The sequence below is a fragment of the Coregonus clupeaformis genome, chromosome 36 (assembly GCF_020615455.1).
Source record: "Coregonus clupeaformis isolate EN_2021a chromosome 36, ASM2061545v1, whole genome shotgun sequence".
NCBI classification, from domain to species: Eukaryota; Metazoa; Chordata; class Actinopteri; order Salmoniformes; family Salmonidae; genus Coregonus; species Coregonus clupeaformis.
In genome coordinates, this window is record NC_059227.1 from 15,875,269 (window position 1) to 15,890,846 (window position 15,578).

General features: G+C 48.4%; 1 protein-coding gene across 7 annotated transcripts in view; it reads right to left on the reverse strand.

The window, feature by feature from the left end:
- LOC121552259 (gephyrin) overlaps positions 1 to 15,578 on the reverse strand; it is a 112,896-nt gene that overhangs the window by 47,341 nt on the left and 49,977 nt on the right. For 5 of the 7 annotated variants that reach the window (XM_041865025.2, XM_041865024.2, XM_041865022.2 and 2 more), the window contains exons 3-7: positions 15,491 to 15,548; positions 13,683 to 13,775; positions 12,145 to 12,239; positions 11,691 to 11,757; positions 87 to 374 (exon numbers count right to left, since the gene is read on the reverse strand). In XM_041865025.2, the coding sequence (XP_041720959.1) occupies positions 87 to 374; positions 11,691 to 11,757; positions 12,145 to 12,239; positions 13,683 to 13,775; positions 15,491 to 15,548 (601 nt within the window). The remainder of the gene's footprint in view (positions 1 to 86; positions 375 to 11,690; positions 11,758 to 12,144; positions 12,240 to 13,682; positions 13,776 to 15,490; positions 15,549 to 15,578) is intronic. The other 2 variants (XM_041865026.2, XM_041865023.2) reach the window with 1 other exon arrangement.

Sequence of the window (15,578 nt, forward strand, 5' to 3'; positions counted from 1 at the left end):
CACACTATGGGTGAAATGGAGAATCAGAATGTAGACATTGCACATTAAGTTTTGATCACAGTTCTGTCAGCTTCCCGTTCCCTTACCTCCCCATTGGTTACCTTGACGGCGATGGAGGCGGCGGTGATGTGCGAGGATGAGGAGTCCTCGGTGGACGCCACACCGCTGTCCTTCTTCTCATCATCCTCCTCCTCGCACTGCACGCCCTTGTCTTCCGTCTGGCGCCGCGGCGAGTTGTTAGGGGGTGGCGAGAGGGGAGGCGGGGGCGAGGGCAGGTCCTCCAGCTCGTCCACCGCCTCCTTCACCTTGACCACGGCGTCCCGGAGCAGGTCGATGGCGTGGGGCAGCGCGGGCAGGATGAACTGGAAACACTCCTATTGGAGGAGAGGTTAGAGGTCAGGAGGAGAGTTCGGGGTTAATACAACAGGTTGATGGCATGGGACAGCACAGGCAGGATGAACTGGAAGGAGGGGAGCGGGTCAGAGATTAGAGGTCATGGAGAGAGGGGTTAATATAGCTGATCATTAGCATAATAGTAGGGTAACAATATCAAGCCGAACTGCCTATGACTCAGACTGTAAGGTCATCTCGGCTCTTGTTCATAGAAAGCTAGCAAGCTAAGATAGTGGGTTCAATTCCTGCAGGGATCACATGCACATATAAAAAAATGGATGCACTCACTTTGGATAAAAGCTTCTGTTAAGTGGTAGTAGTACATACAGTAGGGTAGATCAAATCAAATTCTATTTGTCACACGCGCCGAATACAACAGGTGTAGACCTCACAGTGAAATGCTCACTTACAAGCCCTTAACCAACAATGTAGTTTTAAGAAAAACAAGTGTTAAGTAAAAAATAGATGATAAAACAACAAACAAAAAAAACTATTAAAGAGCAGCAGTAAAATAACAGTAGCGAGGCTATATACAGGGGGTACCGGTACAGAGTCAATGTGCGGGGGCACAGGTTAGTCGAGGTAATTGAGGTAATATGTACATGTAGGTAGAGTTAAAGTGACTATGCATAGATAATAAACAGAGAGTAGCAGCAGCGTAATGCAAATAGTCCGGGTAGCCATTTGATTAGCTGTTCAGGAGTTTTATGGCTTGGGGGTAGAAGCTGTTAAGAAGCCTTTTGGACCTAGATTTGGCGCGCCGGTGCCGCTTGCCATGCAGTAGCAGAGAGAACATTCTATGACTAGAGTGGCTGGAGTCTTTGACCATTTTTAGAGCCTTCCTAAAAATTAACTGGTGACTAAGCTAGGCCTGTACAGACCAGACCAGACCCAGAACCAGACCAGATCAGACCCAGACCAGACCCAGACCAGATCTGGGTTTCCCAAAAGATAATCTATCGTCCAATTAGTTTAAATGGAATTAAGATGATCTTAGTGCTACAATGCTTTTGGGAAACCCAGATCAGATCAGACCAGACACAAACCAGACCCAGACTAGACTCAGACCAGACCAAACCAGACCAGATCAGACCCAGACCAAACCAGACCAGACCCAGACCAGTCTAGACCAGACCCAGACCAGGCGTTCTAACGCAGCTAAACACTCTTTTTAACTAACTCCAGAGACAAGGGCTAATCTGTGAAATTATTTATCTTCCTTTGTACATAATTAATCAAGTCCTTATATATGCCAGGCTACAAACAGCTCCCCTCCTTTCTGATTATGCTCTATATCCTATTCATTAATGCACATAGCATATTTCTACCAGGATTCAAGTGACAATAATAACCTTTATTTAAAGTGATTTTGTATAATTTCAGTCAGTAGTTTTGAAAGTAGCGCTCATGAGCCAAAACTTGTCCCCAAAAATTGTGCACAATTGTGTACAACCTCATCCATTTTGTTTATGTTACATCCTGCAAAAATATATATTTTTCTGCAATTCGTATGATAATAATAATAATTTATTAAACTTCTATAGCGCTTTTCATAATAGAAATCTCAAAGCGCTTCATAAGCAGAAAACTAACAAACAAACAAGCAATACAGTGGGGAAAAAAAGTATTTAGTCAGCCACCAATTGTGCAAGTTCTCCCACTTAAAAAGATGAGAGAGGCCTGTAATTTTCATCATAGGTACACGTCAACTATGACAGACAAATTGAGGAAAAAAAATCCAGAAAATCACATTGTAGGATTTTTAATGAATTTATTTGCAAATTATGGTGGAAAATAAGTATTTGGTCACCTACAAACAAGCAAGATTTCTGGCTCTCACAGACCTGTAACTTCTTCTTTAAGAGGCTCCTCTGTCCTCCACTCGTTACCTGTATTAATGGCACCTGTTTGAACTTGTTATCAGTATAAAAGACACCTGTCCACAACCTCAAACAGTCACACTCCAAACTCCACTATGGCCAAGACCAAAGAGCTGTCAAAGGACACCAGAAACAAAATTGTAGACCTGCACCAGGCTGGGAAGACTGAATCTACAATAGGTAAGCAGCTTGGTTTGAAGAAATCAACTGTGGGAGCAATTATTAGGAAATGGAAGACATACAAGACCACTGATAATCTCCCTCGATCTGGGGCTCCACGCAAGATCTCACCCCGTGGGGTCAAAATGATCACAAGAACGGTGAGCAAAAATCCCAGAACCACACGGGGGACCTAGTGAATGACCTGCAGAGAGCTGGGACCAAAGTAACAAAGCCTACCATCAGTAACACACTACGCCGCCAGGGACTCAAATCCTGCAGTGCCAGACGTGTCCCCCTGCTTAAGCCAGTACATGTCCAGGCCCGTCTGAAGTTTGCTAGAGTGCATTTGGATGATCCAGAAGAGGATTGGGGAGAATGTCATATGGTCAGATGAAACCAAAATAGAACTTTTGTCAGGTCGTGTTGTAGGTGTGGTGTAGGAATCAACGCGCAGAAGCAGACTGAATTCCAAAAAGCTGTATTCCTGCCTAAACACAGGCAACAGGACGAAATAAGCCTGACAGCAAAATACGCACGAAGGCGAAAAGACAATGCGCACAAACAGGTGCGTCAGGATGAAATAAGTGCACACACAAGTGCAACGAACGCTCCAGCAAACAGTGGAGAAAATAACGCTCCAACCGAGCAATACACAGACTGACGGTAACAATCACACACAACACAAGACAAACACAACGAGAAACTTATAGGACACTAATTACTACAAAACAGAAACAGGTGTAGAAACAAACAGACAAAAGCAAACGAACATGAAACATCAATCGGTGGCAGCTAGAATTCCGGAGAGCGACGAACGCCGAAGCCTGCCCGAACAAGGGAGAGAGGCAGCCTCGGCCGAAACGTGACAGTACTCCCCTTGACGCGCGGCTCCAGACGCGCGCCCACTCCGGCCTGGGGACGACCCGGGAGGCGCGCGGCGCAGGGCGCGTCGGATACCCCCGATGGAATTCCGCGCCAGGAGCGACGGGTCCAAGATGTCTCTCCTCGGCACCCAGCACCGCTCCTCCGGACCGTAACCTCCCACTCCACTAGATACTGAAGACCCCTCTCCGACGTCTAGAATCCAAGATGGATCTCACGGTGTACGCCGGTACCCCCTCGATGTCCAACGGGCCGGGGGTCTCCAAGATCTCATGTTCTTGGAGTGGGCCTGCTGCACCACCGGCCTGAGAAGGGACACATGGAACGCAGGGGTTAATACACTTATACTCAACTGGTAACTGTAATCTATAACATACCTCGTTCAACCTTCTCAGGACTTTAAATGGCCTACAAACCGCCGACCCAGCCCGACAGGGCAGGCGGAGGGGCAGGTTTCTGGCAGAGAGCCAGACTCGATCTCCAGGTGCGTACACTGGCCCCTCACTGCGGTGTAGGTCGGCGCTCGTCTTCTGTCGACGTATGGCACGCTGCAGATGGACGTGTGCAGCGTCCCACGTCTCCTCCGAGCGCCGCACCCACTCATCCACAGCGGGGGCCTCGATCTGGCTCTCATGCCATGGTGCCAGAACCGGCTGGTACCCCAAAACACACTGAAAAGGGGTTAGTTGGGTGGAGGAGTGGCGGAGAGAGTTCTGTGCCATCTCGGCCCAGGGGCACATATCTCGCCCACTCCTCCGGCCGATCCCGGCAGTACGTTCTGAGAAACCTACCCACATCCTGGCTTACGCGCTCCACCTGCCCATTACTCTCCGGGTGGTAACCCGAGGTGAGGCTCACCGAGACCCCCAACCGCTCCATAAAAGCTCTCCAGACTCTGGAGGTGAATTGGGGACCTCGGTCAGCCACAATGTCCTCGGGCACCCCGTAGTGCCGGAACACATGGGTGAATATAGCTCGGCGGTCTGCAGGGCAGTAGGAAGACCCGGCATGGGGAGCAAACGACAGGCCTTAGAGAACCGGTCCACAACGACCAGGATGGTAGTATTCCCTTGAGAGAGGGGAAGGTCAGTTATAAAATCCACCGAGAGGTGGGACCATGGTCGTTATGGAACGGGCAGGGGCAGTAACTTACCCCTAGGCAGATGTCTAGGCGCCTTACACTGGGCGCACACCGAGCAGGAGGAAACATAAACCCTCGCATCCCTGGCCAACGTGGGCCACCAATGTTTGGCACTAAGACAGTGCACTGTCCGGCCGATACCCGGGTGTCCAGAGGAGGGTGACGTGTGAGCCCAATAGATCAATCGATCCCCGACACTCGAGCGGAACATACTCGACCCTCCGGGCATTGTGGTGGACTAGGTCGGTCGTAATGCCCGCCGAGCTCAGAATCGAGCTCCCACACCACCGGTGCCACTAGACACGACTCCGGCAGTATGGGAGTGGGCTCCACGAACCTCTCCTCCCCGTCCTACAGCCGAGACAGCGCATCTGCCTTCCCGTTTGTGACCCAGGGATGTAGGTGATCTTAAAAGAGAAACGGGTCAAAAACATACTCCATCTAGCCTGCCGAGGGTTCAGCCTCCTCGCTGCCCGGATGTACTCCAGGTTACGGTGGTCCGTCAAAATGAGGAAAGGGTGTTGAGCCCCCTCAAGCCAGTGCCTCCACACCTTAAGGGCCTGTACCACAGCTAACAGCTCCCTGTCCCCTATGTCATAATTCTCCGCTCCGCCGGGCTGAGCTTCTTGGAATAGAAGGCACAGGGGCGGAGTTTAGGTGGCGCGCCTGGACCGTTGTGAAAGCACGGCGCCAATACCGGCCTCAGACGCGCCCACCTCTACCTGAAATGGTAAAGAGGATCCGGATGCGCCAGCACCGGAGCCGAGGTAAACAGGTCCTTCAGCCTCCCAAACACCCTGTCCGCCTCGACTGACCACTGCAGACGCACCGGACCCCCCTTCAAGAGAGACGTGATGGGAGCTGCCACTTGCCCAAAACCCCGGATAAACCTCCGGTAGTAATTCGCAAACCCCAAAAACTGCTGCACCTCTTTCACAGTGGTTGGTGTTTGCCAATCACGCACGGCCGACGCCTCGGTCTACCCTCCATCTTCACCCCTGACGCGGACAACTGATACCCCAAAAAGGAGATAGACTCCTGGAAAAACAGACACTTCTCTGCCTTCACATACAGGTCGTGCTCCACCAGCCTCCGCAACACTCTGCGCACCAGGGCCACATGCTCGACACGGGTAGGTGAGTACACGAGAATGTCATCTATGTACACAATGACTCCCTGTCCCTGCATGTCCCTGAAGATCTCATCCACAAATGATTGGAAAACCGACGGAGCATTCATCAACCCGTATGGCATGACTAGATACTCGTGAATGGCCCGAGGTGGTACTAAAGGCTGTTTTCCATTCATCATCCTTCTTGATGCGCACCAAGTTGTACGCGCTCCTGAGATCTAATTTCGTGAAGAAAACGCCCCCATGCAACGACTCAGTCATGGTCGCAATCAGCGGGAGTGGATAACTATACTTCACCGTAATCTGATTGAGACCACGGTAATCGATGCACGGACGCGAAACCACCATCCTTCTTCTTCACGAAAAAGAAACTTCGAGGACGCGGGGGAAGTGGACGGGCCGTATGTATCCTTGTCTCAGCGATTCGTCTATGTAAATCTCCATAGCTTTCTTCTCCTCCTGAGACAGAGGATACACATGACTCCGTGGGAGCGCAGCTCCTGCCTGAAGGTTTATCGCACAATCCCCCTGCCTATGGGGTGGCAACCGCGTCGCCCTCGCCTTACTAAACGCGATAGCCAAATCCCCATACTCAGGTGGAATGTGCAATGCGGGCACCTGGTTTGGACTCTCCACCGAGGTAGCCCCTTACGGAAACGCTCAAACATCTACCCACACACTGAGCAGACCACTCCATCAGAGCCCTCTCCTGCCACGAAATCACTGGGTTATGGGTACTCAACCAGGGCATGCCCAGCACCACCGGATACGCAGGAGAGTCAATCAGGAACAGTTGAATCATCTCCTGATGATCCCCCTGCGCACACATCCTAAGTGGCGCCGTGACCTCCTGATCAAGCCCGCACCCAACGGACGACTATCTAGGGCGTGAACGGGAAAAGGAACATCAACAGGAATGAGGGGAATCCCTAACGCTAAACAAAACTTTTTATCAATAAAATTCCCAGCTGCGCCTGAATCTACCAGCGCCTTATGCTGGGCATGAGGTGCTACCTGTGGAAAACATACAGGCATACAGAAATGGGCAACAGAGAGCTCTGGGTGAGTGGGGCGCCTACTCACCTGGAAGGAATCCCCAGTCGAGGACCTGTCGTCATCTCCCCTAGGAGGCCATCCCCAGCACCTAGCCGCTGTGTCCTCCCCGACCACAGTTGGTGCAGTGGATGGACCCCCTAGTCTGCCGACTCCTCCTATCTCTAGCGCCAGCGCCCCCGAGCTCCATAGGACACGGCTCGGATGCGCTGGAGGATGGACGTCCGCGGGTAGCCAATAGGTTATCTAACCTGATTGACATGTCGACCAGCTGGTCGAAAGTGAGACTGGTGTCCCTACAGGCCAGCTCCCGACGGACGTCCTCTCTGAGGCTACATCGGTATAGATCGATGAGGGCCCGCTCATTCCACCCTGCATCTGCCGCTAGAGTACGGAATTCGAGTGCGAATTCCTGGGCACCTCCTCCCCTGCCTGAGGAAGACCAGACGCTCCCCGCCGCTTTCCCTCCGGGATGGTGAACACCGCCCTAAAGCGGCGGGAGAACTCGGTGTATGTAATAGTCGTGGCGTCGATCTTCCTCCACTCGCGTTGGCCCACTCCAACGCTTTACCGGCCCAGGCAGGAGATCAGGGCGGACACGCTCTCATGCCCAGAAGGTGCCGGATGTACTGTGGCCAGGTACAGCTCTACCTGGAGCAGGAATCCCTGACACCCAGCTGCGGTCCCGTCGTAGGACCTCGGGAGAGATAGTCGGACTCCGCGAGTTCCGGCGCTGGACTGGGTGGGCTGGCCGATGGTGCTGGCAGGGCGGCTGGCGGTGGAGGCGGACCCCAGCCTCGGAGGGTGGTCATCACCTCCTGCAGGGCGGCCCCCATCTGCAGGAGCTGCTCTTGCTGTTCCCGAACCTGGGTTTCCAGTCTTGAATGTGCTGCTTCGCTCCTGCTGATTCCATACTGTAAGGTGTGTGATTCTGTCAGGTCGTGGTTGTAGGTGTGGTGTAGGAATCAAACGCAGGAAGCAGACTGAATTCCAAAAAGCTGTATTCCTGCCTAAACACAGGCAACAGGGACGAAATAAGCCTGACAGCAAAATACGCACGAAGGCGAAAAGACAATGCGCACAAACAGGTGCGTCAGGATGAAATAAGTGCACACACAAGTGCAACGAACGCTCCAGCAAACAGTGGAGAAAATAACGCTCAACCGAGCAATACACAGACTGACGGTAACAATCACACACAACACAAGACAAACACAACGAGAAACTTATAGGACACTAATTACTACAAAACAGAAACAGGTGTAGAAACAAACAGACAAAAGCAAACGAACATGAAACATCAATCGGTGGCAGCTAGAATTCCGGAGACGACGAACGCCGAAGCCTGCCCGAACAAGGGAGAGAGGCAGCCTCGGCCGAAACCGTGACAACTTTTTGGTAAAAAGTCAACTCGTCGTGTTTGGAGGACAAAGAATGCTGAGTTGCATCCAAAGAACACCATACCTACTGTGAAGCATGGGGGTGGAAACATCATGCTTTGGGGCTGTTTTTCTGCAAAGGGACCAGGAGGACTGATCCGTGTAAAGGAAATAATTAATGGGGCCATGTATCGTGAGATTTTGAGTGAAAACCTCCTTCCATCAGCAAGGGCATTGAAGATGAAACGTGGCTGGGTCTTTCAGCATGACAATGATCCCAAACACACCGCCCGGGCAACGAAGGAGTGGCTTCGTAAGAAGCATTTCAAGGTCCTGGAGTGGCCTAGCCAGTCTCCAGATCTCAACCCCATAGAAAATCTTTGGAGGGAGTTGAAAGTCCGTGTTGCCCAGCAACAGCCCCAAAACATCACTGCTCTAGAGGAGATCTGCATGGAGGAATGGGCCAAAATACCAGCAACAGTGTGTGAAAACCTTGTGAAGACTTACAGAAAACGTTTGACCTGTGTCATTGCCAACAAAGGGTATATAACAAAGTATTGAGAAAGTTTTGTTATTGACCAAATACTTATTTTCCACCATAATTTGCAAATAAATTCATAAAAAAATCCTACAATGTGATTTTCTGGAATTTTTTTTCTCATTTTGTCTGTCATAGTTGACGTGTACCTATGATGAAAATTACAGGCCTCTCTCATTTTTTTAAGTGGGAGAACTTGCACAATTGGTGGCTGACTAAATACATTTTTTCCCCACTGTATATCCTGACAGGTCATTGAGGTCAACCAATAGATACGTTAAGAATTTCAATTCATACAATTTGTAAGTGCTTAAGATCCCGTTCAATATTTTTAACTGTATCAGAAACCTCCTGTATGGTTGTTTTATAGGGCAGAAAGGCATGGGGTGCGGGGGCATGCACATACATAATATGCATGATGTGGAAGCATACTCTCTGGGCAATGAAAAATACACACACACGGGGGCCCCACAGACAGACAGACAGATATGAAAGAGATTGAATGGATGAGTCCCCATATGGTGGAAAGCCAAAGCCCAGCAGCGCTCTCTGTTTTAGCCAAAATACAACTCTCTCTGCTCCTCTACTCTCTACACACGTTCCACTGTTTATGCTCTCTCCTGAGTTTGAAGCACACTTCTGAGCTATTGGTGTGTGTGTGTGTGTGTGTGTGTGTGTGTGTGTATATGTGTGTGTGTGTGTGAGAGAGAGAGATGGAGAGGAAGAAAGAGAGAGATTTTAGTGCGGGGCTAAGTGAGTGTTCACACTTGCACATTCTAAACGTGGGCTAGCACCAACCTTAATCCAGGGCTAGCTGGCCCTGCTCCGGAGCAGGGTTAGCACCGACTTTTCGGTAGCCAGAGTGAAACAGGGTCAAGAACAATGCCTAGAATGCTCACTGTCTAATCGCAAAAGCTGCACTGTCAAATAATTTACATATGCTTGTGATGCCTTAATGCTTTCTGCACGTTATTTTGATAAATAAGTTCATACTATCTGATCCTTCCATCTGAGGACAAAAACCAAAATACTTTCATCCGTACAAAAACATTGGTTGCTATGCCTTACAGAAATGGTTGCTATTGGCTAACTTCTTCTCACTTATACAACTAAAGCTACAAACTCTGCAGTTGGAAGGGCAGCAAACACTCAATTTGCGTCTGTTTTCATAGATTTTCTATTGACATTTAATTGGATATATCCATGATAATAGTATTGTCAGACAGGCAGACAGCAAGGTTTATACAAACCATCACTGTTGGAAATCAAATGCTAGGCTAGAAGCAATTGGAAATAATGTGTTAATAAATGTCTTATTGTTTATAACATCGGTCACGTGTCAGAATGTTGGTTTTCGAAACCAAGGGCTAAAGCTTAGCCCATGGTTAACAAATGCTTGTGTGAACACAGGCTAAGTTAGCCCAGGGCCAGTCTAGCCTGGGGTTAAAATAGCCTGGAGCTAAGAACAATACAGTGTAAAGGCCTTTTAAGGGTGTCAGAAATGTTCAGGAGTAGAATCCTTTGAAAAACACAGACAGCCAAAGGTTCACATACATGAAGAATGAATGGCAGGAGGGGATTAGGGGAGAGAGAGTGAGAGAGTGAGTGAGTGAGTGAGTGAGTGAGTGAGTGAGAGAGAGAGAGAGGGAAATAAAAAGAAAGATCAGTGAAAGAGAATCCAAAAGAACACTAGCAGACAGGAGAAACTTAGAGAAAGAGAGACAGGATGACAACTAGATCGGCCCCCTCCGTTCCCTCCTTACCCCGTCTTTTTGATCTGAGATAATACAAGTGGGTGATGGGCCGTTCATGCAGTTAACGTTGACTGGGGGCCTGATGAGGGAGACACTAATATGGCACCAGATGGGAAGAGGTGGCGTAATTGATGAAAATAAATAATAAAATCGATCAGGAGAAGCGGGCCTCAGTAACGAGACAGAGACAGATGTGGGGTCAGCGCTAGTGGAGAGAGAGAGAGAGAGAGACAGAGAGAGAATGCTATTTGGCCGTAAACAGAGAGTACACAGTGGCAGAATACCTGACCACCGTAACTGACCCAAAATTAAGGAAAGCTTTGACTATGTACAGACTCAGTGAGCATAGCCTTGCTATTGAGAAAGGCCGCCGTAGGCAGACCTGGCTCTCAAGAGAGGACAGGCTATGTGCTCACTGCCCACAAAATGAGGTGGAAACTGAGCTGCACTTCCTAACCTCCTGCCAAATGTATGACCATATTAGAGACACATATTTCCCTCAGATTACACAGACCCACAAAGAGTTCGAAAACAAATCAAATTTTGATAAACTCCCATATCTATTAGGTGAAATACCACAGTGTGCCATCACAACAGCAATATTTGTGACCTGTTGCCACAAGAAAAGGGCAACCAGTGAAGAACAAACAACATTGTAAATACAACCCATATTTATGTTAATTTATTTTCCTTTTTGTACTTTAACTATTTGCATATCGTTACAACACTGTATATAGACATAATTTGACATTTGAAATGTCTCTATTCTTTTGGAACTTTTGTGAGTGTAATGTTTACTGTTCAATTTTTATAGTTTTTTCACTTTTGTTTATTATCTATTTCACTTGCTTTGATAATGTAAACATATGTTTCCCATGCCAATAAAGCCCCTTAAATGGAAATTGAATTGAGACAGAGAGCGAGCGAGAGAGAGAGACAGATGGCGAGAGAGAGAGAAAGAAAGAAAGAGAGACAGATGGATGGAAAGGGAGAGGGAGAGAGAGAGAGACAGAGAAAGAAAGAGAGACAGATGGAGGGAGAGGGAGAGAGAGAGAGACAGAGAAAGAAAGAGAGACAGATGGAGGGAGAGGGAGAGGTAGAGGTAGAGCGTGCACATGCATGCAGGATACCTTTACTACTATAACTTCTCAGTCACTTCAACTCTGATCTAACTAAATGTGAGACCAGGGCCCGTACTCACAAGGAGTCTCAGAGTAGCAGTGCTGATCTAGTATCAGTTTGACCCTTTAAATCATATTGAATAAAAGGGGGAGAGCTGATCCTAGATCAGCAGTCCTACTCTGAGACGCTTTGTGAATACGGGCCCTGAAACACTGATCTGAGTGCAGGTGTTAAAGTGGTTATTTTCTCCTTACCTGTGAACCCTTCTTGCTCCCTGGTAAGTTGATGATAAGTGTCTTGCCACGGATGCCGCACACAGGTCTGCACACATGAGAGAAGAGTGTGTATTAGAGTTTCACAGTATGACATTGTGTATTTGTGTGTGAATGAGTGGGTACACCAGAGGAGGCTGGTGGGAGGATCTATAGGATGATGGGCTCATTGTAATGGCTGGAATGGAATAAATGGAACGGTATCAAACATATGGAAACCACGTTTGACTCTGTTCCATTACAGTCATTGCAAGAAGCCTGTCCTCCTATAACTACTCTCACCAGCCTCCTCTGGTGTTCCCACTCATTCACGCACATATACATTAATGTGTGTGTGTAGGCTATCTGTACGAGTGTGTGTACAGTATACATGTTAGTGTGTGTATGAGTGTGTGTACTGTATGCATGTTAGTGTGTGTGTGTGTTTGTGTCTCACCTGGAGAGCATGCCTAGTGGTGTGACGTTGAGAGAACCCATCAGCATGGCCAGAGACATCCCTGGAGCCTCCCGCTCAATCACCTCTTTAGTGGCCTGAGAGAGAGAGAGAGAGAGAGAGAGAGAGAGAGAAAAAATAACACATCTTTCTTGGTGAAATCACTCATTATTGGCACAAACGTATTGATCTCCTGCCACTCAAAGACCTCAATGAGTGTGTGTGTGTGTTTGTTAGAAGAATGGTTTGTTTGTGTGTAAGTGTGTATCTGTTTGCATGTTTGTGTGTGTGCATGTATGTATTTGAAAATGTTATGTTTGCATGTAAATCTGCATGCGCTTCCATGTTTGTGTTTTTACATGTTTGTGTGTGTTTGTATCAGTTTCCATGTTTGTGTGTATGTATCAGTTTGCATTTATGTGTGTGTGTATCAGTTTCCATGTTTGTGTGTGTGTGTATAAGATTTCATGTGCGTGTGTGTATAAGTTTCCATGTGAGTGTGTGTGTATCAGTTTCCATGTGCGTGTATCAGTTTCTCTCAGAGAGGGGGAGAGAGACAGAGGGAGGAGGGGGAATAGAGGAGGGTGTACAGGGGAGAGTGGGAGAGCAGAGAGGGGGAGAGAGACAGAGGGAGGAGGAAGGGGAGAAAGAGTGAGAAAAAGAGATAGGGAGGGAGAGAGAGCAGGGGTGGTGAGGTAAAGAGAGAGAGGGTGGGTGAGAAAGGAGGGTGGTAGAAGGAGACGGGGGCAGACAGAAGCTGGAGTGTGAGGGAAGCATATCTCAATGGAGAGAGAAGAGAGAGAGGAAAAGAGAGAGAGGGAGAGAATCCCTTGACACCTACAGTGAGTGGGATCATCATCACATAAGCAGGGGATGCTGGGTAATGAAGCCTTCATCAATAGACAAGACACTGTAACACACACACACACACCCACATGTAGCCCCCCCCCCCACACACACAGTGCTATCATATACCATATTACTGAGTATGTTTTTTCAACCAACCCACAAGTGTCTCAGTGGTGATATATGAAGTCTCCAGTGGTACTTCTGAGAGACATCACTTACAGTATCAGACAGACAGCCCCATGTGTGGCTGCACTAATCATCTATGGAGGCTCCTCCATACCCTCCCCTCACACTCCTCTCTTTTCCCCTCTCAGTGACACAGACCACCCATAGTCTCCAACAACATCCCCGATTTTAAAAAGGCGATTCAATACAGATCCAACTTTGCCTATTTATTTCCCATGAGGCTGCAGGCTGCGTAATTACACAGCATGTTAATCAGCACTCAAAACAAACATCTGTAATCAACCAAAACAGACAGGAGTGGCTCTGCTTGCGCTGAGCCTCAATGGGGCTCAATGGTAGTGTGGCGGCCATTTTGGATCTGCATGTTACATTTTCCTTCGAGACAATGGGAGCCGGAAACAAAAAACCTGTGACTGGGTAACACAGCAAGGTAAAATTGACAGGCGACACAGACAGACAACGAGAAAGACAGACAGACAGGTGCACACACACACGGGCACACTTACCTCAGGTGTGACATCGCGGGGAGCGAAGCCGGTCCCCCCGGTTGTCAAGATGAGATTAAGTTCTTTCTCATCACACCAGTCCACCAGAGTCTCCTGATGAGACAGAGAGGGACAGACAGACTGAGACATGGGATCTGATAGGCTCCTAGGTATACCTCATGTTATGTGACATGAGTCTCATCGGCACTGATGGAGAGGATGTGACATACAGTAGGTCACTGTTAAGAGGTCATGGGGGTGACGATTCTGACTAGGTGGCTTGGACTGTATACAGCGTGTGACATACACTACATGGCCAAAAGTATGTGGACACCTGCTTGTCGAACATCTCATTCCAAAATCATGGGCATTGCTGTGGAGTTGGTCCCCCCTTTGCTGCTATAACAGCTTCCACTCTTTTGGGAAGGCTTTCCACTAGATGTTGGGACATTGATGTGGGGACTTGCTGCCATTCAGCCACAAGAGCATTAGTGAGGTCGGGCACTGATGTTGGGCGATTAGGCCTGGCTCACAGTCCGCGTTCCAATTCATCCCAAAGATGTTCGACGTGGTTGAGGTCAGGGCTCTGTGCAGGCCAGTCAAGTTCTTCCACACTGATCTCGACAAACCATTTCTGTATGGACCTCGCTTTGTGCATGTGGGCATTGTCATGAGGAAACAGGAAAGGGCCTTCCCCAAACTGTTGCCACAAAGTTGGAAGCACAGAATCGTCTAGAATGTCATTGTATGCTGTAGCGTAAAGATTTCCCTTCACTGGAACTAAGGGGCCTAGCCCGAACCATGAAAAACAGCCCCAGACCAGTATTCCTCCTCCACCAAACTTTACAGTTGGCACTGTGCAATGGGGCAGGTAGCGTTCTCCTGGCGTCCGCCAAACCCAGATTCGTCCGTCAGACTGCCAGATGGTGAAGCGTGATTCATCACTCCAGAGAATACGTTTCCACTGCTCCAGAGTCCAATGGCGGTGAGCTTTACACCACTCCAGCCGGCTCTTGGTATTGTGCATGGTGATCTTAGGCTTGTGTGAGGCTGCTCGGCCATGGAAACCCATTTCATGAAGCTTGCGACGAACAGTTCTTGTGCTGACGTTACTTCCAGAGGCAGTTTGTAACTCGGTAGTGAGAGTTGCAACCGAGGACAGATTATTTTTACACGCTATGCGCTTCAGCACTCGGCGGTCCCGTTCTGCGAGCTTGTGTGGCCCATAACTTTGCGGCTGAGCCATTGTTGCTCCTAGACGTTTCCACTTCACAATAACAGCACTTACAGTCACTGAGCTCTTCAGTAAGGCCATTCTACTGCCAATGTTTGTCTATGGAGATTGCATGACTGTGTGCTCGATTTTATACACCTGTCAGCAACAGGTGTGGCTGAAATAGCCGAATCCACTAATTTGAAGGGGTGTATGTCTTTTAGAGAGACATTGATAGAAAGATAAGTTATTGCTGAGCAGACCATATTCATTCGTCTCAGAGTAGGAGTACGGATCTAGGATATTTTCTTTCCCTTTTTTAATTATAATGATTAAGATCATATGGACATGGGAGGACCTGATCCTAGATCAGCACTCCTACTCTGAGACACTAGAATACAGACCCTGGGGTCAAAAAGTGTTTGAAAATGTTTAAATACTTAAGCCTCGCGTCATTGAGGTTGTCTGGCAAAATGGAACCAATAGAATAGATCCAAAAGTGCAAACCCTGTCATTCTGGCACACCAAGCACATGCTCAAAGTATTTGATTTTAAATACTATTTGAACCCAGGTCTGTTGACTGACAAACAGATAGACATCCAATTATCATCTTACCTTGATCTCGTCAATTTCATCTGGCACAATCTTATAGGCTGAAATAAAGCCTCCCAGCCTAAGGGAGAGAGAGAGAGAGAGAGAGAGA